At 55.4% G+C, this 23,279-nt stretch overlaps 6 protein-coding genes across 6 annotated transcripts; 3 read left to right on the top strand and 3 right to left on the bottom strand.

The window, feature by feature from the left end:
- Window positions 1-2,227: 2,227 nt before the first annotated feature.
- W97_06883 (uncharacterized protein) lies at window positions 2,228-4,343 on the bottom strand (the record flags this gene model as incomplete). The annotated part of the gene is made up of 4 exons (XM_007784642.1): window positions 2,228-2,767; window positions 2,864-3,454; window positions 3,591-4,133; window positions 4,239-4,343. 4 exons carry the CDS (start codon window positions 4,341-4,343, stop codon window positions 2,228-2,230), a joined length of 1,779 nt encoding a protein of 592 aa, XP_007782832.1.
- Window positions 4,344-4,690: 347 nt separating this feature from the next.
- On the bottom strand, window positions 4,691-6,244 carry W97_06882 (seryl-tRNA synthetase; the record flags this gene model as incomplete). Its single annotated transcript, XM_007784641.1, has 1 exon — window positions 4,691-6,244. The coding sequence occupies one exon, from the start codon at window positions 6,242-6,244 to the stop codon at window positions 4,691-4,693; it is 1,554 nt and encodes a 517-aa protein (XP_007782831.1).
- A 1,314-nt stretch (window positions 6,245-7,558) lies between these two features.
- W97_06881 (uncharacterized protein) lies at window positions 7,559-9,279 on the bottom strand (the record flags this gene model as incomplete). The annotated part of the gene is made up of 2 exons (XM_007784640.1): window positions 7,559-8,794; window positions 8,872-9,279. 2 exons carry the CDS (start codon window positions 9,277-9,279, stop codon window positions 7,559-7,561), a joined length of 1,644 nt encoding a protein of 547 aa, XP_007782830.1.
- A 505-nt stretch (window positions 9,280-9,784) lies between these two features.
- Window positions 9,785-10,922, top strand: W97_06880 (uncharacterized protein; the record flags this gene model as incomplete). The annotated part of the gene is made up of 2 exons (XM_007784639.1): window positions 9,785-10,249; window positions 10,326-10,922. 2 exons carry the CDS (start codon window positions 9,785-9,787, stop codon window positions 10,920-10,922), a joined length of 1,062 nt encoding a protein of 353 aa, XP_007782829.1.
- A 1,249-nt stretch (window positions 10,923-12,171) lies between these two features.
- On the top strand, window positions 12,172-17,506 carry W97_06879 (uncharacterized protein; the record flags this gene model as incomplete). Its single annotated transcript, XM_007784638.1, has 4 exons — window positions 12,172-12,234; window positions 12,293-12,649; window positions 12,703-15,693; window positions 15,746-17,506. 4 exons carry the CDS (start codon window positions 12,172-12,174, stop codon window positions 17,504-17,506), a joined length of 5,172 nt encoding a protein of 1,723 aa, XP_007782828.1.
- Window positions 17,507-21,526: 4,020 nt separating this feature from the next.
- W97_06878 (uncharacterized protein) lies at window positions 21,527-23,147 on the top strand (the record flags this gene model as incomplete). Its single annotated transcript, XM_007784637.1, has 3 exons — window positions 21,527-21,926; window positions 21,998-22,113; window positions 22,320-23,147. 3 exons carry the CDS (start codon window positions 21,527-21,529, stop codon window positions 23,145-23,147), a joined length of 1,344 nt encoding a protein of 447 aa, XP_007782827.1.
- Window positions 23,148-23,279: the final 132 nt, after the last annotated feature.

The raw sequence follows: 23,279 nt of genomic DNA, 5'->3' as shown, positions 1-23,279 counted from the left end.
ATATAATCAAAAATAGTCTTTATAGCAGAGTATAGATCTTAAAGTGTGTTTCTTGTACTAATCAAGTACACAAATAGGCTAGCATTGATTTAGAAAAACTTCAAACCCGTGTTGAAGGGTGATGGGTTATGGTAGGAGTCAGGGTATTCTTGGCAACGACGTGAGCCTATAGCATGGCCCGAACAACGCCGCAGACGTCAACAGACGCTGTACTACTTATCGTGAGGTTTCAATGAGACGACAGAGCGTGCTGCCGGTGATGAAGTTGCGGTTTTCGAGTTGGCCGCGTTTTCCACGTCGTCGCCCGGGCACGTGGTAGCTAGTCTCACCGGGACCATCACGTGACAAGATGAGTATCGTACCTTACTGCGGACATCAACACTTCTGCATGAGTAACCCAGAATCAGGATTGGGATTCATATGCAATTATAGACTTTCCAGATCACCATGCCTCCGAGTCAGTCTCCCAGATCGAAGTAGCTGGACGGGGAAGCCGGCCTCTCCCTCCGATGAAACCCTTCTAGACAGGCGAGGGCCGAACACCGCAGCGTAAGTTAGTGCACACAGCAGATGCAGACATCACACTCCCCACTTTACCTCCCGAAACCCCCCCAGTCCTGCGCCCATCCCGCACAGACGAAGATCCTGCACCACAGCGATCGCTTCCTCGGGCGGGCCTTCGACCCGGTCTGCGGGCTCGGAACGACGGAGAGACGGATATGGCCGGCCGTCGAACCGCTGCAATGCACGAAATCGACACTTGCATGATCGCTGCAGGGAAGGAGCACTTCGGATCCGGGACGCGGAACGACGAACAGCATTGCTGGCGTTGAGCAGAAGAGCCCATCAATAGAATCAGATTAATCTAGATCGGGCATGCAGTGTTGCAGAGACGTAGGAGGGCAGGTGGCTTGTGCTTTTGCTATTACGTTTGGGAGTACTCTCTTATCTGCATCCCTACTCACAGGCGTCAGTGGTGATGGCATCAGGGGTAATGGCATCAGGGGAAGCGACGGCTTGCCTTTTGTCAGTGTGCCTTGGAGCCATGGATGTGTGGGGGCCTACATGATGGCGGCAGCAAGTATCAATCCGAGATCATGCACCTCCAACGACGTCCAAGCGCGAGAGAGAACTCGAAGAAGCATATCAAGTTGTGGGAACACTGAGCATTGTCTCTCAGAGTGCCTATCTCTCCATCACTGAAACAGTCGTGTCATGCAAAAACACGATACCAGAACCGCCGTCGAACTAGCTGGCTGCTATCTCACGCCAGCCCATGCGTGACGCTAACCGCAGCTCGTGACGTCCGTCCGAGGCTCCATTAGCGCCGTTCGGTATGCTTTCCGTACACAACCTGCGTGCTGAGATCATCGCCAGAAAACCGCCCCAACAGATCCCGCAGCATGCAGAACGTTTTCGCGAGATAGCCGCTGGTGCCGATGCGCGTCACCGGTCTGCAGCTGCGATGACCGGACCTACATCTGTACTCGTAGATCTCCGGGCCCGTGGATGAGCCCGCATGACGCATGCTGAGGCGCTACTGCGTCTAGTAGAACGAGCTCGGGGCGACGTGGTACGAACTGCAACACTGTGGCTACAGATGCGTGGACTGCCGCTGTACCCTGGTGGGCGGGATGGCGTGGCCGTCTTTGTGGTCGGGCGAGGGGTTGGGGTGTGGGGAACTCTAGAGGGCTAAGCAGGCTGGAGAGTGGTTTGGCGCAAAGGTAAGTGTGGATGAGCGGGTCTGTGTTCATGCAATGGAATCGGGAGTGGCCCAATCGTACGAGCACGCGGGCGGAGAGTTGTTGAGGTCGATGGCTTTTCAATTTGTCGCCGCAGAAGGAGTTTGTGGGTCGGTGTGTGCCAGCTGTAAATGCAGCGGCTGATGAGATTGAGGAGAAAGCCAGCAGACGGGGAACTTGAAGTCATGCCTTGGTTCTATTAAATTGCATTGGCATTGTCCCTCCTGGCTCGCAAATTTGTTTAGGCATTGATTGATTCTAAGCGAGGGTGACGAGCATTATTCTAAGCGAATGAAATGGTAAAACCCTTAATGGTTACCCAGCGCAAGACAGGCCGAACAACGCTAAAAGAATGACAGGCTTTCAAGTGAATGACCAAGCTAAGACGTAGACACGAAAAAAGAAAATCCTGCAGCTATTTCGCGACAATTTGACCATGTTGTTGAAGATCCGGACATGGTTACTGAACCAGCAATCTATCTCCTCTAGGTGTGCTGCACGAAGGCGAATTCATCGATTACATAGCCGGCAGTGGAAACACCCGCAACCGACGGAGTCACTGCTTCCTTCAGTGAGAAGTCTAGTCTGACGATATCGTCCCTTGTCCAGGAGCTTGGGAAGTTGTTCTTCAGTGGCGGTGTAGTAGCGAGACTCACACCACCAACATCCAAGGGCGGATCGAACACGAAATCGACTGGTGAAAGCTTTTGGCCCCTTGTGTTGGTCGCCGTGACAGTAATCGTACACTTTTGCGGCAAAGCTCCATTACCTTGGGCGGTGAAAACATAGCAGCCAACAGCGATTGATTGGGGCCTGAAGAAGCGGGTGGGAGCCCTGGCCTTGATCGCAGCGGTCGTAGTAGTGCCGGTCACTGCGAGCCGCTCCCCTATCGGAATGAGTCGCTGGGCAGGGCCAATTGAGCCGATGCGGAAGGTCTCCCAGTCCAGATCCATGTAGCCGTTTGGGACAGGGTTAGGGAGGGCGGAACTCGACAGCGCAAGGGGCACTGCTGGGAGGCCTTCAAACTAGTGGAAGGTCAGCCAATACTGCATCGAACCGTTCACCTGTGAGGCGGGCTGGTTGAATAAGGTACACGGAAGTTGTGGATGGGGGTGGCTCACACCGGCAACCCTTGGGATCTGCGCCCTAGCACTAACCTCCACTTCGCGAGCAGCGGCGGCGGTATGCTGGAGGAACCTGAAATTGTCAATCACCATGCCCACCGTAGAGACAGTCCCCACCACCGGAGAGACCGAGCTAACAAGCTCAAAATCTAGCGCCGTGACATCTTTCCAAGAGGTTGGGAAGGACTTTTGCTGCGGGGTCTCGGAATTCAGGCCCAGTCCACCGACATCCAACGGCGGATCAAACTCGAGATCGACTGGAGCGAACTTTCTACCCCTCGAGTCCGTCGCCGTCACCCTCATTGTGCATCGTTGGGGCAGGTTTCCATTCCCCTGCAACGTGAAGGTAAAGCAACCAACGCCGATTGATAGCGGATCGAACGAGCGAGTCGGATGCTTAGCGCGCATGCCGGCTTTGCCAGTAGTAGTTAAAGCAAATACCTCCCCGTCCGGGTTCATCCGTTGAGCGGGGGCCTTGGAGCCGCCCTTCCACGCGACCCAGTCGAGGCCTTTGTAGCCGGAAGGGACCTCTGAGTTAAGGAGTGCATTTGACAGCCCCAAGGGAACGGTTGGGACACCTTGTTCGAACTGTAAAAGGCGTTAGGCAAGAATCCAATTGGCACCCTCATAGCTTGATATGAGCTGGCTGCAGAAATTGCAAGGGAGGGTGTTAGTGGGAGTGGCCTACATCAGCAGTCTGTATGGTCGATGCCCGAGGACTCACCACCACTCTGCGTTTAGCGGCGGTATGCTGGGTAAAGACTACGTCGTCAATCGTGAGGCGTGCAACTGACACGCCTCCCGCCGAGGGGGTTACCGATTCGGTAATCAAAAAATCAAGCCTTGAGATTCCCTTCCAGGAGCTTGGGAACTGGTACTTTTGCAACTGCTCAGGGTTGACAGCTATCCCAAGGGCGTCAACCGCAAAAGTGTATCGAAAATCCACAGGAGTTAGCTTTCGGCCTGCAGTGGTTGTTGCCGTCATCCTGATAGTACATTTCTGCGGCAACGCAGCGTTTCCCTGCAGACTCATGACGTAGCAGCCGAGGAAGATGGATTGCGGGTCGATGGACCTAGTCGGTTGCGCGATGGACAGGGCGGCGCCTGTGGCGGGACCGGTAGCGAATTTTTGTCCATTGGGGAGAATGCGCTGAAGCGGACCCTTCGACCCCGCGTTCAAATTCTCCCAGTTGAGGCCTCTATAGCCATTCGGAACAGGGGTCAGTAGACCAGGTAGCCCAAGGGGGGTGGTTGGGACTTCTTCGAACTGGTCGACATGTCAGATAGAGTTCATCTGCAATTTATGAAGTGATGCGAGCTGATTACAAAAGCCACAATAGATAGGAGACGATGAACGACGAGAATGGCATACATCAGCGGTCAGAGTTTGCTGTGCTCTAGCAACCAAGGGCGTAGCGCCCACTGTACGAACGGTGGTGAAGAGGGTGGCAACGGCCCATAATGCGAAGAGCAACATTTTGATAGTATGGTAATTGACTATTGAAGCGGCGGACGTTGATGCTGATGACCGGACTCAATGGAGAGAGGACAGAGGTTTATATAAACCTGGATCCCGCGGTGACGAGAGGATCTCCGAATACTCAAGCACTCTGCAACATGATGAAAGTGGCTGCGGTGATGACAACGAGGTGTTTTCGTGCATCACGCCGTCGTCATTTTGCACTCTGTGTTCGTTTTTAGCCCCAGCTCGACTGCTGGTCTGTCTGACACTGATGGGAGTGTGTATAGAAAAATGGAGCTAGGACGATAGCCGGAAGCGCCGCGGTGACGGTGTTGATGCCACTTGTGCGACAGTGGGCTGCTTCATCGCGTTCTCTGAATGCGATCCATACCGCCCATCCAAGGCCGTAGAACGTCGGGTATCTTGACGGACATGTCTTGTTCGTTCCAGTGGTTTTCCAAGATGGCTGCAAGCACCCTCGGTACAGCCAACGCTGTTCCGTTAACCGTGTGCGGAAAGTCGAGTTTGCGGCCGGCCTTTTCCAAACGAACTCTAGTCCCGAGTCTCCGGCTTTGGTAGTCCGTGCAGATGGACGCAGAGGTAACCTCGCCCCACCCGTTGTCTTTGTCGCGTCGTGAAGGAAAAAAGGCCTCGATGTCTCTCTTCCGGGTGGCACTGGCCCCAAGATCGTTGGTAGGCATCTCGAGAATGCGGCAGTGCAACCCCAGTGCTTGTAGTATCTCTTGCTGGATCGCGAGCATCTCATCGAAGATCGGCTCAGAATGTGAGATCTGGTCTGCGCCGAAGCCTGCTTCGGTAGAGTCGGTAGGCAACGTCCAGCCGAACATCTCCACCTTGGTGAACTCATGCACGCGGTAGAGGCCCTTGGTGTCGACACCTCTGGCACCAGCTTCAGCGCGGTAGCACCGACTCACCCCGATAGTCTTCAGCGGCAGTTCGACGTCCTCGATGATCTGATTCGCCTTCATGCCTGCCAGCGGGATTTCTGCAGTGCCAGCGAGCACCAGTGATGGCTTTGTCTTGTCCTTCTGAGGCTGTTCTAGCGCGTATATCTGTCGTTCGTCATTCTGATCCCGTGGCTGGAACCCGCAGGCTGCTGCGATGTGGGAATACACGATTGAGGGCGGCGACACAACCTTCCAGCCCCTCCTCATGCCCACGCTGAGCGCATATTGGACCAGCGCTTGCTCGAGCAGTGCCGCCTCGTTCGTCAGGTAGTACCAGCCCCAGCCGGACGCCTTAGCCGCACCCTCAAAATCAAGCAGACCAAGCTCCGACCCGATGTGCACATGCGAACGCCACACCCGATCTGAGGACGACGGCTCCGGCTCCGGCTCCGGGTGGTCGTTGATGTATCCTATGACCTCAGGCTCATCTCCGACTGGAGTGTACTGGCTGCTGAGATTCGGCAGCTCCAGAGCAAGGTCCTCCATCTCCTCCTGAAGTCCCTTCTCTTTTGCGTCTATCACACTGAGCTGGGCTTTGAGGGTCTTGGCCTCTTCCAGCAGACCATCCTTGCCATTGTTCGGCGACAAATTCCCTTCGGCATCGCCGCTTCGTGAAGCTGCCCCTGCCAGTTGCCGGCGTAGCTCGTTGTTGCGTTCTCGCAGCGTTCTCGCTTGCTTCTGACAGGCGGTCCACTGATCAAACAACTCGATGATGCGCCACGGGTTCTTGCTCTGCGACCTGTAATTGCGGTCAATGCAGTTCTGCTCGTACAAGCCCGGGTTCTGCCGAATATGTCGGATGTCGATTGTGGGTTTAGGAGCTGTCGACGGCCGGGTCTGAAAAGTGCGACGGTAAGACGACGTGGGCAGTCTGGATCGTGCAAGAGCTTGCAGTGAGTGGGAGCAGCACCGTGGGCGGAGGAGGGATGAGGGCGGTACAGCGAACATTGGCGTCTTCCCCGTATGAATGAATTGTTACAGGCTCCTGATGAGGCCTGGACAGAGATACTGACAGAAATTCAACTTTTTGGGGGAGCTTGGACGACTGGAGGTTCCGAGATCCCTGCAAGGACATGGACCGCGTCTTCCCGCACGCGTCAAGCTCCCACCAGCCTCAACCCAACTGACCAGATTGATTGCAGAAAGAACAGTTACTCTTTGTCTACAATATGGGATACAGCAAGCCCTCAGATGAGAGTGATCTACACCTCTAATCAGGTGCGTGCCGGCGCATGGTTGGACAGCTGGTTCCAGCTGGCGCGTTATAACTTCCTCGCTTTCCCCTTTGTATCTCGACTTCCAGCTCTCGCAATCTACATCCACACTACGCGAGCACGTGTTCTTTCTTATTGTTCGCCCTACTTCTTCTCGCAGTGAGCGTTAGACCCGTCATCTCGTAGTCCAACGAAGCCATGACCTCCCTAGATGAGCTTTCACTGAGGCGCTCTCATTGATCCTACCCATCAACTGACAATATCCGCCAAAAAAATGCAAGAATTGCGAGGTATGTCTTCCTGAAGCCACCGGTATGCGTGCGCCTCGGTGCAGATTTTGAATGCAATTTGCAGGTAGTTTGGACGCCGTGATCGCCTTTCTGTCTCTTGTCATTGGAGTGGAAGATACCACGACAAGCTGTTTCTCTGTGCATCTAAGGATTCCAGCGTGTGATACAAACAAGAGTGACCCTTCACCGAGCCACGGATGAAGGAGCAACTTGCGGATGTGTGTTAATGCGGTCTCACAATTAGTACTGGACCTTGGCCCGTTCTAGAGGCACCGGAAATTCTCGACTCATACCATAAATTACAAACGCCTTCTTTTCAAGTCATTGACAACTCGAGAGATTTCGTGCTGCGTTCGGAGTTGATCCAAATAGCAGTATTTGACAAGGAGGAGGGCTATGTACAGCGGAGCCGGCTAGGTAGCGCAAATTCAAGTCAGCCCTCAGGATGAGCACGCTCAAAGCAGTCTGTTAGGTCGAGTCACATACTAGCGACTGAAACGCTACTCCGTCCTCAGCCCGCTAGCAACGAATCCCTTTCAAATTACATCGTCAAGCATACGAGTGAGCGGATCGCCAAGTCTGGTAATAACAGACGCATAATCCTCTAATAGAGTGTGATAACTCCCAGACAGTCCTTGTAGCTAGACTCAAACTACAGATTTCCATGCACACGCAGCTAATATACGCCATCCTATCCCTTGGACCGCTCCACCATTAACTCCAAGCAAGAGGTCAAATTGCCAGTAAGCACCAGTTCCCTACATCAACACAAATCGATCAAATCGCCCTCGCCCTAACCCTCCTCCCACCCTCCCCCCCCCCCCCCCCCCCCCACCACCACCATTGCTACTCGCCTGGCTACTCATCACCACCCCTCCCTCCCCCTCCCCAAACCCCTCCTCCAGAGCCCTAACCTCGGGGACCCCTCCCCCCACCCACCCGGGCGCCCTAACCTCGACCTGCCTCGTCCACACCCCGCCGACCGCCGCATCAAGCAGCCTCTCATTCCACGGATCCTCGGCCCCGACCCCGCGGCCCAGGAACGCGAGGTCGCTCTCGATATCTGCAGCGGAGAGAGGTGCCGGAGGAGGGGCTGCGGCGTTGGGCTTTGAGGCCAGGTTCGCGGGGAGGATGACGGGGACGGCGGAGGCGCCTGGGTGTGGAGGGAGGGCGCGGAGCACGGCGGCGGAGAGCGAGGGTGGGGGTGCGGTGCGCGTGGTGGCGCGCGTGGCATGGGAGGGTTGGCGTTCCATTTCTGGGGCTGCAAGCGCGGGGGCGCTGGCGTCGGAGGGGGAGGCCGAGTCTGGGTCTGTGGCTGTGGCTGTGGCTGTGGCTGTGGGGGCGTTGGTCATGTCGTTGTCGGGAGCGTCGAGGAGTTGGGGAACGTCGCCGTTGGGGAGGCTGTCAAGCGCGGTGGCCGCGTGGCCATTTACGAGGGTCTGGGATGCGGCTTTAGCGAAGAAGGAGGTCGCGGCTAGCGAGGCGTGGTTCATGGTCATTGCGAGCTCTTTCTCGGTGAAGAGCCGGTCGATCGTGTATGCTCCGGCTTCGAATTGGGTGTACTCTTTCTTTGTTCGCGCGTCCCGGAAGGGTGAGCCGAAGCCCAAGTCGGCGTTGCGTTGCGCTAGGCCTGGCGAGCCATTGTCGTTCTCCTCCAGCGCAGCCTTACGCTTGCGCTGCTTCTCTGCTGCTGCTGCGACAAGATCCTCTGGGTCGCCGACGCGGTGCCGGGTGTGGCGGGTCTTCCGGGGGTTCTGGGGGCCGCCGGGGCTGCCTGGTGCAATGGTGTACTGGTTCGGGTTGAGGAGCTGGGCGTTGTTGTCGCTGATGTCTAGCTGCTCTTTGTCGCGAACGAGCTTCGCCCGCCGAGAGCCGATGCTCGTGATGAGTCGGTCGCGGAGTGTGTTGGCCAATTGGCGGTGTTCTTCCTCTGCCAGGCGGACTCGGTAGGCATGGGTTTGGTTCAGCTCGTGGACGCTACTCTGGGCCTTGTTCTGCGATACAAATGTCAGCTACCCTAGAGCAAAAACGCAGGGCTTGTGAAGTCCAATACTCAAGGCTTCGCACTCACCCAAAGCATAGTCAGTTGGTAGTCCCTCTTCTCCATCTCACTGTTCACGTCATCGACGAACTTCTCGTAGAACCTGCCCACCCTCGCCAGGTAGTCTGAGTGCACCTCAGTTGTGAACTGCATGCTCCCTCCCGTGCCCGCTGTGATCATCTCCGCGATCTCGAGCGGGCTGTCCTCGAGCGGGTTGTTCGCATACGGGTCGGCGTGCATGATCAGGTTCATATCGACCTGAACAGCCTGCATCTGGGCCCGGTAGTGCATCTCGCGGTTCTCGGCGAAGGAGGCGACCATATCGTTGAGCCTGTCGGAGAGCATGGTGCGTCTTTTGTCGCGCTTGGTTTGTGGGTGCGGTGGTGGTGAGCCGGTGCTGGCGAAGTCGCCGGGTGAGGGGCTTTGTGTGCGCGCCATTGTGCGGTCAGACGCTGATTCGCTTTTCTACTCAGCTGACGGCGCAGCTATTGTGCTATTTCACTTCACTTCGGCGGAGAGCTGCTCCTTGGAGCTTTCAGGGCCGGTTGCGGGCAGCTGCTCGGGTGCGGGTTCGACAATAAATTAAGATTAAAACACTCCTCAGCTGCTCAGTCAGGCTAAGGCGCCCAACAGTTTGAAGCTTGCAAAGACCGGTTGGAATCGACGAAGGGAGTAGGAGATCGAGTAGAAGCCTGAGTGAGAGTATTGACGGAGCTCTGGGATCTGATCACAGGCGGTGGGCGGCAGACGGCAAAATTGCTCACCGCCAACAAGCCACGCACCACAGACCTCACCACCACGAATGCCTGAAACTCTCTACGCGCCGGAACGTCTCGGGCTGCCAGCATGGCTTCCTTTCGCCCACTGCTAACATTCCTTATGCCGTTGCATCCTCCCTGAGCTGTTCCTCCTGCTCCGTTCTCGTTGAACCTTTTTATCCACTATGTCCGCCCCCACGCGAAGAACAACGGAGAGACCATGGCACCAGCACCTAACGATTGATCTTCTAGCCTACGTCCTCAATAGAAGCATCTTCCACCCTTTCATCGCATGGCTGATCCCGCTCTCCCTCCGCGCGAAAGTCACTCCTTACGATGCGCCGTCCATGATACTCGCCATTGCTTGGGCCGTGCTCATCACCGTCTATACCATTCTCTCGTACATCGACCGGCGCATAGCATACGGCCTGCCTCGTGATGTAGACCTAGAGGAAGAAGTCATCGTAATCACGGGAGGAGCCAGCGGCCTGGGGGCGCTCATTGCTGAGGTCTACGGGCTGCGCGGCGCCAGCGTGGCCGTGCTGGATGTCAAGGAGCCCGAAGGCGAGGTCAATGGCGTAGAGTTCTACAAATGCGATGTCGGGGACCGCGCGCAGGTTGAGAGGGCGGCGAGACAGATAGAGCGAGATGTACGTAGATTCCTATTTCGAATATACTATTCTCTCCATCACTCTTTACCTTTTTCTGACTTTGCCTTGTGTGCAGCTCGGTACCCCCACAATCCTGATCAACAACGCCGGCATAATGCACGGCAAACCCCTCCTCCAGCTCACCCCCACCGAAATCTCGCAGACCATGCACGTAAACCTCCTCTCCCACTTCCACACCCTCCAAACCTTCCTCCCCGGCATGCTGTCTGAGGGCCGGGGCACAATCGTCACCGTCTCCTCCGTCCTCGCCCACATCGGCGCAGCCAACCTGTCCGACTACACCGCCTCCAAAGCTGCTTTGCTAGCCCTTCACGCCTCGCTCGCTGCCGAGCTGGCACAGCATCCGGACCCCGCGGCGAGGGATATCAAGATGATTTTGGTGGCGCCGGGGCAGCTGGGAACGAGCATGTTTGAGAAGGTGAGGACGCCGTCGGCATTCTTGGCTCCAGTGGTTGAGCCGAATGAGTTGGCAAAGGAGATTATTAGGATGGTGGATGCGGGCGAGAGTGGGGAGATCTCGATGCCGCTGTATGCAAGGTGGATCTGGCTGTGGGGACGTTTACCTGTTGGGGTGAGGAAGTTGGTTAGAACGGCTGGGGGGATTGATACGGCTATGGCGCCGTTGAGTAAGGAGGGGAAGAAAGAGCGGTGATACATGGTCGAGGGGTCAGGTTAAGGGAGTATGAGGGGGGTAAAATCTGTAGAGAATCCTCTGTATAGGTATCTTGGCTACTTTACTTCGAGAACGACCGTGATTGAGTGTCATGCCAGCCGTCTTAGGGAGGTAGATATGGTTCTGCCCAAGCAAGCACCGGCTGGCAGTTGGCCAGGAGTCCATGAACGCACGCTCGTGAGGGGGCCATCCGTGTGTTGAGAACCAGCAACGTGGGCCATACTTGACTTGGTCGCATGCTCAACAACCAGATGTTATATTCACCGACTCATATAGGACTCACCTGTACCTGTCTGGTATAATGGGCCAAGCGCCAAGCTCCTTGCGGCAGCGGAAAGAGGTAATGACTTTCCCTTAGGCGTTGCAATACACCAGATTACACCGACCGTCAATGTTGCTATGTGACATGACTAAGGGATCATGAACTGCGCCTGCCATCCACAGAGTAGCCGGAACGTGCCTTGTGAACGGATCGACTTCAACTTGAATACCCAAAGCACCAACTCTGGGATGAGTCTCGACGACATCGCCAACTTCAGACGGACGGCACATCGCGCATTGTCACCACGGCTCATGCTTGGTGTCGACATGGAACCAAGCGCCGCGAAGGGTGACAGGTTGCTCAAGACTGCCTCAAGTCACGGACATGATAGGCTCACAACATACGAGATTGGATAGGCCCGAAGTTCAGCTTCACTTCACGTTGCGACAACGGAACCAAGAAACAACAGAAGGCGGATGAAGGACGTAGGGAAGGCCGAACAGAATCGAGTATGCAAGACGAAGAGGACGTTGAAGTAAGAAAGATGGCCAGTCAGCGAGGTGCAGTTGACGTTACAATGGTAGCTCCAGGCGAAGCGTTCGAGAAAAGTACTGCACGGAGTCAAAGAGAACACTTCAATCGAGTCATCACGTTCGTGAGAACAACCTGTGAGGCTTCGAGAGTTGGTTGCGGCAGCACTTCACTTCGGAGATGTAGGAATATCGATGTCGCTGGTCCAGTCGCGTCGAAGTGGCGATACGCGTTTGGGAGATCTACCGAAGAACCACCGAGCGCTCGCTCCAAATTGTAAACACCCGCAAACACAAGGCATCACTTCGACATTCCACTTCGCCACCACACCACGCTCTTTTCTTATTCTCTCCAACAGCTGAGGCTCAGCCTACCATCTGTACTTCATTCAGTGCAGCAACAAAGCTAAAGACGCGCTTCGAGTGCGCCTCCAGCATGGATTCCTCCATGTTTGACGATGGTGCCAGTTCAGACTTCGAGCCTGAGCCAGTCAAGGCTGTACGTATCCTCCTTGCGCTACATGGAGTACACCGGGACTGAATCCATCGTACTTTAGAAGCCTAACGCAGTCACCAAAAAACCTGTAGCTGTGCCTAAGCCTAAAGCTGCGCCTAAGAGACTCGCCCAGACTATCCTCAAGCCAACGAAGACGACTGCGGCCAAAAAGCGGCCGAGAGCAGACTCGGATGGGGAGAACTCTGACGCTCAACCCGACCCTGACTCTATGGACGACGACTCCCTCCTCTCAAACACTCCTCCAAGCGCGAAGAAGCAGAAGAAAGCACCAGCAGCAAAAAAGCCTACTGGCAAGCCGCTGCAGCAGATAGAGAACGAGAGCTTCGGTATGGGTGGCGCCGATGAGCTCAGGCCCAACAAGGCGGCTCCGACCAATGCAACAGACCGCTATCAGAAGGTAAATCCAATGATCGCTTTGCGGCAAAGTTACGTGCTGACATATACCTCCAGCTTACCCAGCTCGAACACATCATCAAGCGTCCAGATACGTACATCGGCTCAGTGGAACGGACCCACAACCAGATGTGGGTTTTCAACTCGACTACCGAATCGATGGAGATGCGCGATGTCAGCTACGTGCCCGGTCTGTACAAGATTTTCGATGAGATTCTCGTGAACGCGGCAGACAACAAGCAAAATGACAAGAACATGAATGAGATCAAGGTCACGGTAGACCGTGAGCTTGGGGAGATCAGTGTCCGCAACAACGGCAAAGGTATCCCTATCGAGATCCATGGAAAAGAGGGTATCTACGTTCCTGAGATGATCTTCGGCCACCTCCTGACCTCCTCAAATTACGACGATGATCAGCAGAAAGTCACTGGTGGCCGAAACGGTTATGGTGCCAAACTCTGTAACGTCTTCAGCACGGAGTTCACGATCGAGACCGCCGACTCCAAGGCCCAGAAGAAGTACAAGCAGACCTGGACCGACAACATGAGCAAGATGGGCAAAGCGAAGATCACGGCGAGCAAGGGCGATGACTTCACCAAAGTCACGTTCAAGCCAGACTTCGAGAAGTTCAAGATGGACGGCATGGACGACGATTTCGAGGCTCTTGCCAAGCGTCGAGTGTATGACATAGCGGGTACCCTCAAGGACGTCAAGGTGTATCTCAATGGCGACCGAATCAAGGTCAACAGCTTCAAAAAGTACATGGAGATGTATACGAAGGCTATCAAGACCGAGCAAGGGGGCGAGAGCCAAACAACCGAAGTAGAGAAGACTGTCATCCTCACGGACAAACCCAACGAACGCTGGGAAGTCGGATTCGCAGTCTCAGATGGCTCCTTCCAGCAGGTCTCCTTCGTAAATTCGATAGCCACGACTTCTGGTGGTACGCATGTCAACTACGTCGCCGACCAGATTGTGGACAAGCTCATGGCGAAGATCAAGAAGATGAACAAGAAGGGTATCGCCTTGAAGCCCAACCAGATCAAAAACCACCTCTTCCTCTTCGTCAACTGCTCGATCGTCAACCCTGCGTTCAACTCGCAGACCAAGGAGCAGTTAACGACCAAGGCTAGTCAGTTTGGCAGCAAATGTCCACTCAGCGACAAGTTTCTCGACGCCATTGGGAAGACCGAGGCCGTCACGAACATCATGCACTTCGCCCAGCAGAAGGCCGACCAGCTTCTTAAGAAATCCGACGGTGGCAAGCGCACCCGCATGAACAACCCCAAGCTTACGGACGCCAACAAAGCCGGCACCAAGGATGGATGGAAGTGCACACTTATTCTCACTGAGGGTGATTCAGCAAGTGCGCTTGCCTTGGCCGGTCGAGCCGTGGTCAATCCGGATCTATTTGGCGTCTTTCCGCTTCGTGGTAAAATGCTCAACGTCCGCGATGCTTCCATCGACCAAATCTCCAAGAATGCGGAGATCCAGAACATCAAGAAGTTCATGGGATTGCAGCACAAGAAGGAATACACCGACACGCATGGCTTGCGATACGGCCATCTGATGATCATGACTGACCAGGATCACGACGGGAGCCATATCAAAGGTCTTCTCATCAATTTCTTCCAGGTGCAGTTTCCCAGCTTACTGAAGCTGGAGGGCTTCTTGATGGAGTTCATAACACCGATCGTGAAGGTGTGGAAAGGCGACGTCAAGCATCCGAAGCAGCTGCAGTCGTTCTTCACCATGCCGGAGTATGAGGCCTGGAAGCAGCAGCCGGGCCACCAGAAAGGCTGGGACCACAAGTACTTCAAGGGTCTGGGTACCAGCAGCACAGACGACGCCCAAGTATACTTTCGCGACCTGGATCGCCATCTGAAGGAGTTCCACACGATGAAGGAAAACGAGGCTGCGATGATCGATCTGGCGTTCTCGAAGAAGAAGGCTGATGCTCGCAAAGAGTGGCTTCGTGACTTCGAGCCTGGAACTTACCTCGATATGACTACCACCAAGATTTCCTACGATGACTTTGTCAACAAGGAGCTTATTTTGTTCAGCATGGCTGACAATCTCCGCTCAATCCCCTCCGTTATCGATGGCCTCAAACCCGGTCAGCGGAAAGTCATGTACACTTGCTTCAGGCGCAACTTGAAGAAAGACATCAAGGTCGTTGAGCTTGCCGGTTCGGTATCCGGGCTAACAAACTACTCCTACGGCGAAACGTCTTTGCAGCAGACCATTGTCGGCCTGGCGCAGAACTTCGTTGGCTCGAATAACATCAACTGCCTAGAACCCAGCGGCAACTTTGGTTCTCGTCTCCAAGGTGGCGGCGATGCGGCCAGCGCGAGGTACATCTACACTCGGCTGTCACCGTTCGCGCGGCGCATCTTCCATGCATCAGATGAGCCGCTGCTCACGTACAACGAGGATGACGGCAAAACGATCGAACCGCATGTCTACATACCGACTGTTCCCATGGTTCTGATCAACGGTGCCGACGGGATTGGTACAGGGTGGAGCACGTCGATCCCGAACTACAAGCCCGAAGACATCGTTGAAAACCTCAAACGCCGCATGTCCGGTACATCCAAAGAAGATATGATCCCCATGAAGCCTTGGTTCCGCAGCTGGGGAGGCGAGACAGAGGACATTGGTGGCGACCGCTACAAGTTCAGCGGCACTGTCAGCCAGACTGGCGACAACGAGGTCGAGATTACCGAGTTGCCCGTGCGGGTCTGGACGCAGGATTTCAAAGACAGGCTTGAAGATATCATCAAGGCAGAGAAAGTGCCGAGCTTCATCAAAGACTACACGGAGTACAACACGCCGACGCAAGTTCATTTCATCGTCAAGTTGGAGGACAAGCAGATGAAGATCGCACTGGACAAGGGCCTCGAGGAAACTTTTAAGCTGAGCAAGACGATGGCTACAACCAATCTGGTCGCTTTTGACGCTCAAGGTAGGATCCACAAGTATGCATCCGTCCTGGACATTATGGAGGAGTTTTACCATGTTCGGCTGAAGTTCTACGAGAAGCGCAAGGTATGTATAGTCACATGCATCCTTAGGTCACTCATGGCTAACTCGATCCCAGCAACACCTTCTCAATGAAATGCAGCGCGACCTCGACAAGATGACCAACCAAGCCCGCTTCGTTAAGATGATCATCGACAACAAGCTCATCGTCTCAAAGAAGAAGAAGGCAGCCCTCGTAGCGGAACTCCAGAAGTTAGACTTCAGGGCGTTCCCAAAGGTGGTCGATGCCCGCAAAGAAGGCGAGTTCGAGCCTGTGGTCGAGGAAGATGAGGATGAGGAGTCCGACCAAGCTGTAGAGGCAAGCGCCAGTGCCTACGACTATCTCCTCGGCATGGCCATTTGGTCCTTGACTCAAGAGCGCGTGGACAGGCTCCTCAAGCAGATCGGTGACAAGGAGATGGAGATTGACGTCCTCATCAAGAAGACGCCCAAAGACCTCTGGATGGCTGATCTTGACGCTTTCATCCAGGAATGGCATGATGCACTTGCCGACGAGACTAAGCGAGCAAAGAAGCTGGCCAGTATGGGCCGTCGTGCATCCGGCAAGCTAGGCATCGGCGCCAAAGGATCGAAGAAGCGCAAGGCAGCTGAAGACAGCGACGATGAAGACGACAGAGACTTCGCTGTCTCGAAAAAGAAGGCTGCCACGAAGCCCAAGACGAAGCAAACATCGCTGCTCACGAGCTACCTGGCTGCTGGCCCACAGATCAAAGCTAAGCCATCAGCCACGCAAGCCTTGCTAAATGGAGTAACCTCCGAGATCCCGGATGTCAAACCGCCTGCGCTGCCCACGCCAATGGAGCTTGATGGCGCAGCATCGCAGGAGTTGCACAATCCTCCGCCCGCTAAGAAGCGTGGTCGACCAGCAGCTGCTGCTCAGAATAAGAAGCCGGCGCAGGCTCCTACGCCTGACTCAGATGATGAGGATGACGTCTTCGCCGCTGTGGCTGCGGAAGCAAAGTCCAAGCCAGCACCAGCTGCTAGTCGAGCTGGCCGCGGACCAGCAAAGAAGCCCAAATACGCCGTCTCCTCCGACTCCGACTCCGACAACGGCGACGATCTGCTCGGCGATGTGAGCGCCATGGTCAAAGGCGTTGGACCGACCACCACGACCGACACATCTTCAAGCCGTGCCCTATTCTCAGCCTCCACCCGGCCTGGCAGCGCACAAGGCATCTCCAGGACCTTTGGCCGTCCAGCAACAAAGCCAGCCACGATCGTGGACCTCTCTGACGGCGAAGACGAGACGGACTACACGAAGTTGGTCCCGCAGCCGTCACCGCAGAAGCCCAATGCCGCCCGTACGGCCAATGAGACCATCCTGTCTGACGACGACCACGACATGAATGACTCCGATGGCTTCAGCAGCAAGGCGAAACCAGCACCGCCAGCGAAGCGCGCCACATCAACAAAACCCGCCGCAGCAACAAAGCCAGCGCCCAAAGCCGTCCCGAAGAAAGCCGCGGCGTCTACGACGGCCAATACCGTCAAGAAGCTGGTCCCGCTCTCGCCAGCTGCGAAGGCTTATGCGGCTAAGCAGGCCAAAGCGCAGGCTGGTGCAGCATCAAAGGCGGCGCCGAAGAAGAAGGTCGTTAATAGCGATAGCGAATCGGAGGAAGATGACGGTGTTGAGAAGCTCGCGAACGATATACTGAGCGATGAAGACGATGAGGATGACATGCCGGTGAAGAAGCCTACAGCGACAGCCAGACCTGGGAGGAGGGCTGCGGCTGCGAAGCCGGCGAAGTATGTGGTTTCTGATGACGAAGACGAAAGCGAGGAGGAGGAGAGCTTTGTGGTTGATGACGATAGTGAGTGAGCTGGGGTGGGGGCTGGACATTGGTGTTGCTTTTGCATCAGTGCTGGTGTTGCCCTGGGAGCGTATACCCCCCATTTTTGCATACTCGGTCCTCTTTTGCATACGCGGCGCTCTTTACGGTTGAACATCTTGCATCGGTTCACGGACGTGTACCAAATGGGCATTTGAAGCTTCAAAAGGCATGGACATCAGCTTTGCGTTTCGTAATTTCTTCAATATCGGAACAAAGAAGGCACTTCTCGTGCTGCGACTCCTCAGATCGATGAATCTTTAATACCACTGGTGATGCATGCCTCATGTGTAGAGTTTCAGCATCATTTCGTCGATTTGACCATGTCACTCTACCTGTAAACCTACAGACATAGTGCCGTTCGCAAGCAGCTGCTCAAACAACCCCATCATCATCATCACGCAACACCTCCCCGCAACAACTCAAATAACCCTCCGCCCCTCGTAGCTCCCCTCAATTTCCACGCATTCCAAATAACCCTCTCCATCCAACCCAACTCCCTTCCTGCCTAGCCTGTACGACTCCACGCCCCATCTCGGCAACACCCCCGGCCCCCGCCCGAACGGCCCGGCCGCCCCAGAGCCTAGCGCTCCTGCAGCCACCCGTGCGCCACCCGCTGCCAGGCACACGCACGCACCACCGACTGATCGGACGAGAGATTCTGACAGTTACGTCGTACGGGGCGGGCGAGCTCTGAGCGTGCTTTGGGGCGTGCCGGTGGTCCCGTTGGAGAAGTACTTGGTGCGAGTTACTGGCCGGTGCGGGCGTGGGAGGTATTGAGGGTGGAAGGGGAGCTGTGTAGCCTAGGTTGTATTGGTATGAGCTTCTTAGGAGGTTCGAAGGCGAGGCTGAAGGGACGAGGCATTGAGGCAGCCAGATGGACATGAAAGCGGAAGAGCAGTGGCGTTGTTTCAGGCAAAACCGTGAGGCAGCATGTGGTACGGCTCACGGCGAATCGGGCTTCCCCAACAGGTACTATCTGGTAAAGAACTCCAAACAGCCTCAAACAGCCGCGTCGATGTCCAGGGCGTCAATTAGACCGGCAGGTTGCTAAACTACAGTCCGGGGAGAGATGGAGATCGACGACAGCGTATGGCAGGAATGCGGTCGTTGCACCAAGCAAGCCACCACGCCGTGCGACGCCGACCATCTGCAGGTACCGCGTACGACAACGCGAAGCCCTCGAGGGCGAGCACCCAGGCACATGCAGCTCGTCCTCTCATCGCACGAGGCTTGGGTGTTTGCGGTCGTAGTTCCGGCGGGTAGGCGGTGCTTCGGTTTTGATTGGCACCACCATTCGGCAGGCGGCGGAGACCTGACAGGTTGGTTGTACAGAACCGTGGAGGGTATTTGGAATTATAGGGGGCCTGGAACTAAGTGGCGAGCATCGTCTTCATCGTCTCGCCAGGGGTTTGGTTTGGCTTGGTCGTAGGATAAAACCGTTTGAGAGCCGAGAAGGCAGGATCGAAAGCTCAGCAAGTCAAGACTCTGATAAACGAGGCGCCGCTTGATGCGACTACATGGAAGACAGTGCACATCGTAAGTCCCAGGCCCCGGCTCAAAAGATGTTGCGGTATCCAACCAACGAAGTCCTGGTGGTGTATCTCGCGGCTCCGGTAGGCTATCTTTTCGTAGTTCAGATCCACAAGGCTGGCAGACAGCAGCAAGCCGTTTACAGATGTGGGGGTTACACCGTTGTACATCTCGTTCGGTCGTACATTAGTCTTGTATTCTTCACGGGAGGATCCATTCAGCATGCCAGATAATTCCGCAGGACCACTTTGACAAATACTGCGCGAAAAAGAAGACCTACAACCGAAGCGATCCGGCGGATGTCGTTTCCCAAGAGACACATGAGTGCAGAAAGATGGACGGCTCGGAGCGTGGAGAGTGCTGGAGAAGAGATGTCCGACGACAACAGATGTGGACAACATGCAGAGGCGGTAAAATAGTTACAGATTGGCTGTGGACTCTTGCAATGGAACTTACCTTCGAAAGGCTTTCTGGAAGCCTGCCTGGTGCATTTTCGGTTGCAAGCATGAAACATCTACACGAGACGCACTCGAAGCAGAGCGGTCAGTCTGAGACATAAATACCGCCTTTTGCTCCAACTGTACGTATCAAAAGCGGTGTGGGCGCAGGATTGATCTGCGACGCCTCTTTCTTTGTCCTCGATGCGAGGCGGGTAGGGACTGACGCTCGGATCTTGGATTTCCGCTTCCATGACATGCCAGGCATAGGCGGTACGTACCTACCCATGCGTAACTGCGGTTCGTTCGCGGTGACGAAAGCAGAGCCATATCCCAAAGAGGCCACTAGGCCGAGCCATCGTGGTTAGAATGACCGAAGTGGAACAAGCAGTTCTCTCAAAGCTCGCAAACAGGCTAGCTCAGATTGCCTCGAGTCCCTCTGCCAATTGACACAAAACTCCGTGGCTCACTCCAGGCTTGCTAGCCAATTGCTTCCCGCGCCGTGGGCCGATCTGCAAACGCATGGTTCCGTCTTGGCCTTCCCGTTTTGAGAAGTCCTGCCACGTTTGCGGTGCGGTTGGTCAGGGCCCATGCTTGCTCGAGCGCGGCCGGGGAGGTTGCAGCAGTAGAGACCTGCAGATTCGCCGATACGTCGAGGGGCTTGGAAGCCTAGTAGGCCTTACAACTATGATACGCAGTGATAAACTATGTTCATGTAGAAGAAGATAGTCACGAGTTCTCGATACAGGCCGCGTGACACACTGACCGGACAGTTTAACTAGAAGAAACGATGGATCTCAGAGCGATTGCCGGCCCAAAGGCGAAAAGGTTGAGAACTCCCAAGGCATGAGCCTGCCAAACGGGTCAAACGTTTCTGATTGGTGATCTTCTGGCCATTTGTTGGTATTGAGCTAGCAAGCTGCATCATGACAGGACCCTTTAGCACGGTCCGGAGCACAATTCTAGCCCGCAAGGCGTAATTCAAATCCTGCGGTCCGGAACATGGAGGACGAGCGCGGGAATGATGAGTGCCTGGCAGATGCGGTGAAACTGATCCTCGACCTTATCGGCAGTGTATCGACAACCCGCACCGTGTAGCACCGTACGTTGAGGGCGTAATGACTGTTTAATGCAGTCACAGGAGCCATGATAGTCCAGTCAGAAGAAGAGCTGCCGTTTGGAATAACTCGTTTCCCGGATTGCTATGAACAAGCTCTGGGCAATCGACTGTACGCGGGTACGTGTTGACAAAGAGTTCGAGCGAATGACAAGCGTCAACCTGGCAGCATCCTCATCGAAAATGTGTGCACACCGTCGATTCTCATTCCGATCATCCAGGATCAATCCCGCCCCTCGTCGAATAGTTGACGAGCGTACGTCTTATATCCGTCAAGCAGGTTGGTTCCCTTGTAACGAACCAGTCAGCTGGCGCTGAATTTGACTGTCCACATTTCGACTGACCAGTGCCCCGCAGTGATCTTCTCCGGCATCGCGGTAGATTCGGTCCAGCATTCGTTTCTGGGTAGTAGAGCTAAGACACGGCCACTACTGCACGGCTCGGACACCGTGGCGTAGAGCTGCAGACTGGTAAACGGAAGAATCTAAAACATACATCGCGACAAAGGGCCAGTACCTAGCTTCGCATCTACCCTGGCCATCAAAGCCTAGGAAGGGTCTCCACGCCGTTCGATCTGTAGGCATCCCGTTCCGCATAAAGCAAGACCGCTGAATCGTGCATGTCGCTGGCAGCAGAGCTAGAGTATTCTTTGACTCGCTGTTCTCTGGCCGTGTATAAGGTTGACCGCTACGTCCCTCGTGAGCTGTCTCTCGCAAACGGTTCTTGTCAGCCACGTCTCCTTTCGAGCTATTGCTTTCCCTTCAAATACTTGCTTGCTATACTTCACTCTCTTGGTGACACCGCAGCTCGCCTTGGACATCAAGCTCACCTTGACTTTGATCCAGACGCTTCCAGCTGTCGTTCTTTTCCGCAAGGATCAAGCATCAGACAATATCCATACCTTCTACATCAGCACCCGGAAGATGATGAAGATTCAAGCCTTGCTCAACCCCTTGGCCTCAGAGCGCGATGAACACCAACAGACGGAGTCTCCAGTTCCAAGATCCATCCCTCGCTCATCCCCAGTTCCAAGATCCGTCCCTCGTTCTCCTACAACATCGACGTCTCGGTCCTACACTCCGTCGAACTCAGCTTCGACACGACAAAAGGTGTCAAAGGATGCCGCAGTCTTCGTCAAGGGGAAGTTCAGAGGCGAGATAAACTACCCACCGTACGAGGCTGAAGACGACGAAGAGCTTGCCGCCAAGCAGAAAGAACACCAGATACATCCCATGGGGTCCATTGCGGACTACTGCCGGCACATCCCTTACAACAGCGAAAAGAAAGATTTCCTGATGAAGACTGGAAGAGAAGGCTTTGACGGTATGACTTGCTTCTTGCTTCTTGCTTCTTGCTTCGTCAAGGGCTTAGATCGCTAACAAATCGCACCACAGTGTTCCAATACACCTTCAAGGTTCATGGCGACGACAAGGAGTACGTCGTCATGTGGGACTACAACATCGGTCTGGTCCGGATTACGCCATTCTTCAAGTGCTGCAGATACTCAAAGGTAAGATGCTTCCTCCTCAGGGTCTCTCTGAGCTTCCAAGGGTCGGACAAAAAAGGGCACGGCGACATTTCAATAGCGAAATTGCCGCCTACCATACCCCAGGCACTTCTCGTCCGGCCCTTGTTCCTTTCCCACCCCAGCTACCTTGCCCACCATACCCGCGCCAACAATAGTGGCAGACCGTGGCAAGCACTAACCAATCCCAGACCACACCCGCCCGAGTCCTAAACCTCAACCCTGGCCTCCGCGACATAACGCACAGCATCACCGGCGGTGCCCTCGTAGCCCAAGGCTACTGGATGCCCTACTCAGCCGCCAAGGCCGTGGCAGCGACCTTTTGCCACTCCATCCGATACGCCCTGACCCCTATCTTCGGCAAGGATTTCGCCAACATCTGCACCCCACCGTCCGACGCAAGCTTCGCCAGCTTCCGCATCGACGCCGAGATCGTGCGCCGCTGCGCTGCGGAGGCGAACCGGTGGCGGCTGATGGGCGTGGGAGAGGCACGTCAGACGCCTGCTCGAAGCACACCGTGCGCGCTTCAGACGCCGAGATCTGCCTACTCGGGCTCGGACTGGAGCCCGAAGCCTCTCAGACCGCGCGTGGCCAAGGTCACGGATGTCGAGAGCGGGTACGGCACGGACACGGACCAGAGCGAGAACTACGAGTGTTCGCCGTGCACGATACCGAAGAGCCGGGGCTGGACGTCTGTCAACCGGTCGGAATCGCCCAAGGCTGCTAGAGACGCTGCGGCGCAGGGGCTGTCGATGCTGTGCGAGCCGACGCCGTACTTGTCGTCTGTGCCGGGGTCTTGTGGGGGCAAGAGGACGCTGGCTGAGCTTGAGGGCGATGATGCGGATGATGTTGTGCCTTCTATCGAGGAAGTCGGAACGCAACCGACCTCCATGCGGCCGTCCTTGATCTCGATCGTGGAGACTGGAGCCGCGAACATTTTGATGTGTCTGAGGGATGATGCTGACGCTGCGCTCCCGGATAGCCATCGCGACAAGCGAGCCCGCCGGGCCTCGGCCTGAGTCCGTTGTACCTACTTGCGGTATTTCGGGGGCAACTTTCGACTGTTTTTGCATTCATGTCGGGTTTTCTGTTTTGCTGGGCCACTCCCCTGTTCATGAGGTTCGAGACATGATGAGACACGATTCCATGAT

The sequence above is a fragment of the Coniosporium apollinis genome, assembly GCF_000281105.1.
Source record: "Coniosporium apollinis CBS 100218 chromosome Unknown supercont1.35, whole genome shotgun sequence".
Lineage (NCBI taxonomy): Eukaryota > Fungi > Ascomycota > Dothideomycetes > Coniosporium > Coniosporium apollinis.
This window is presented reverse-complemented; position numbering and strand designations above follow the sequence as displayed.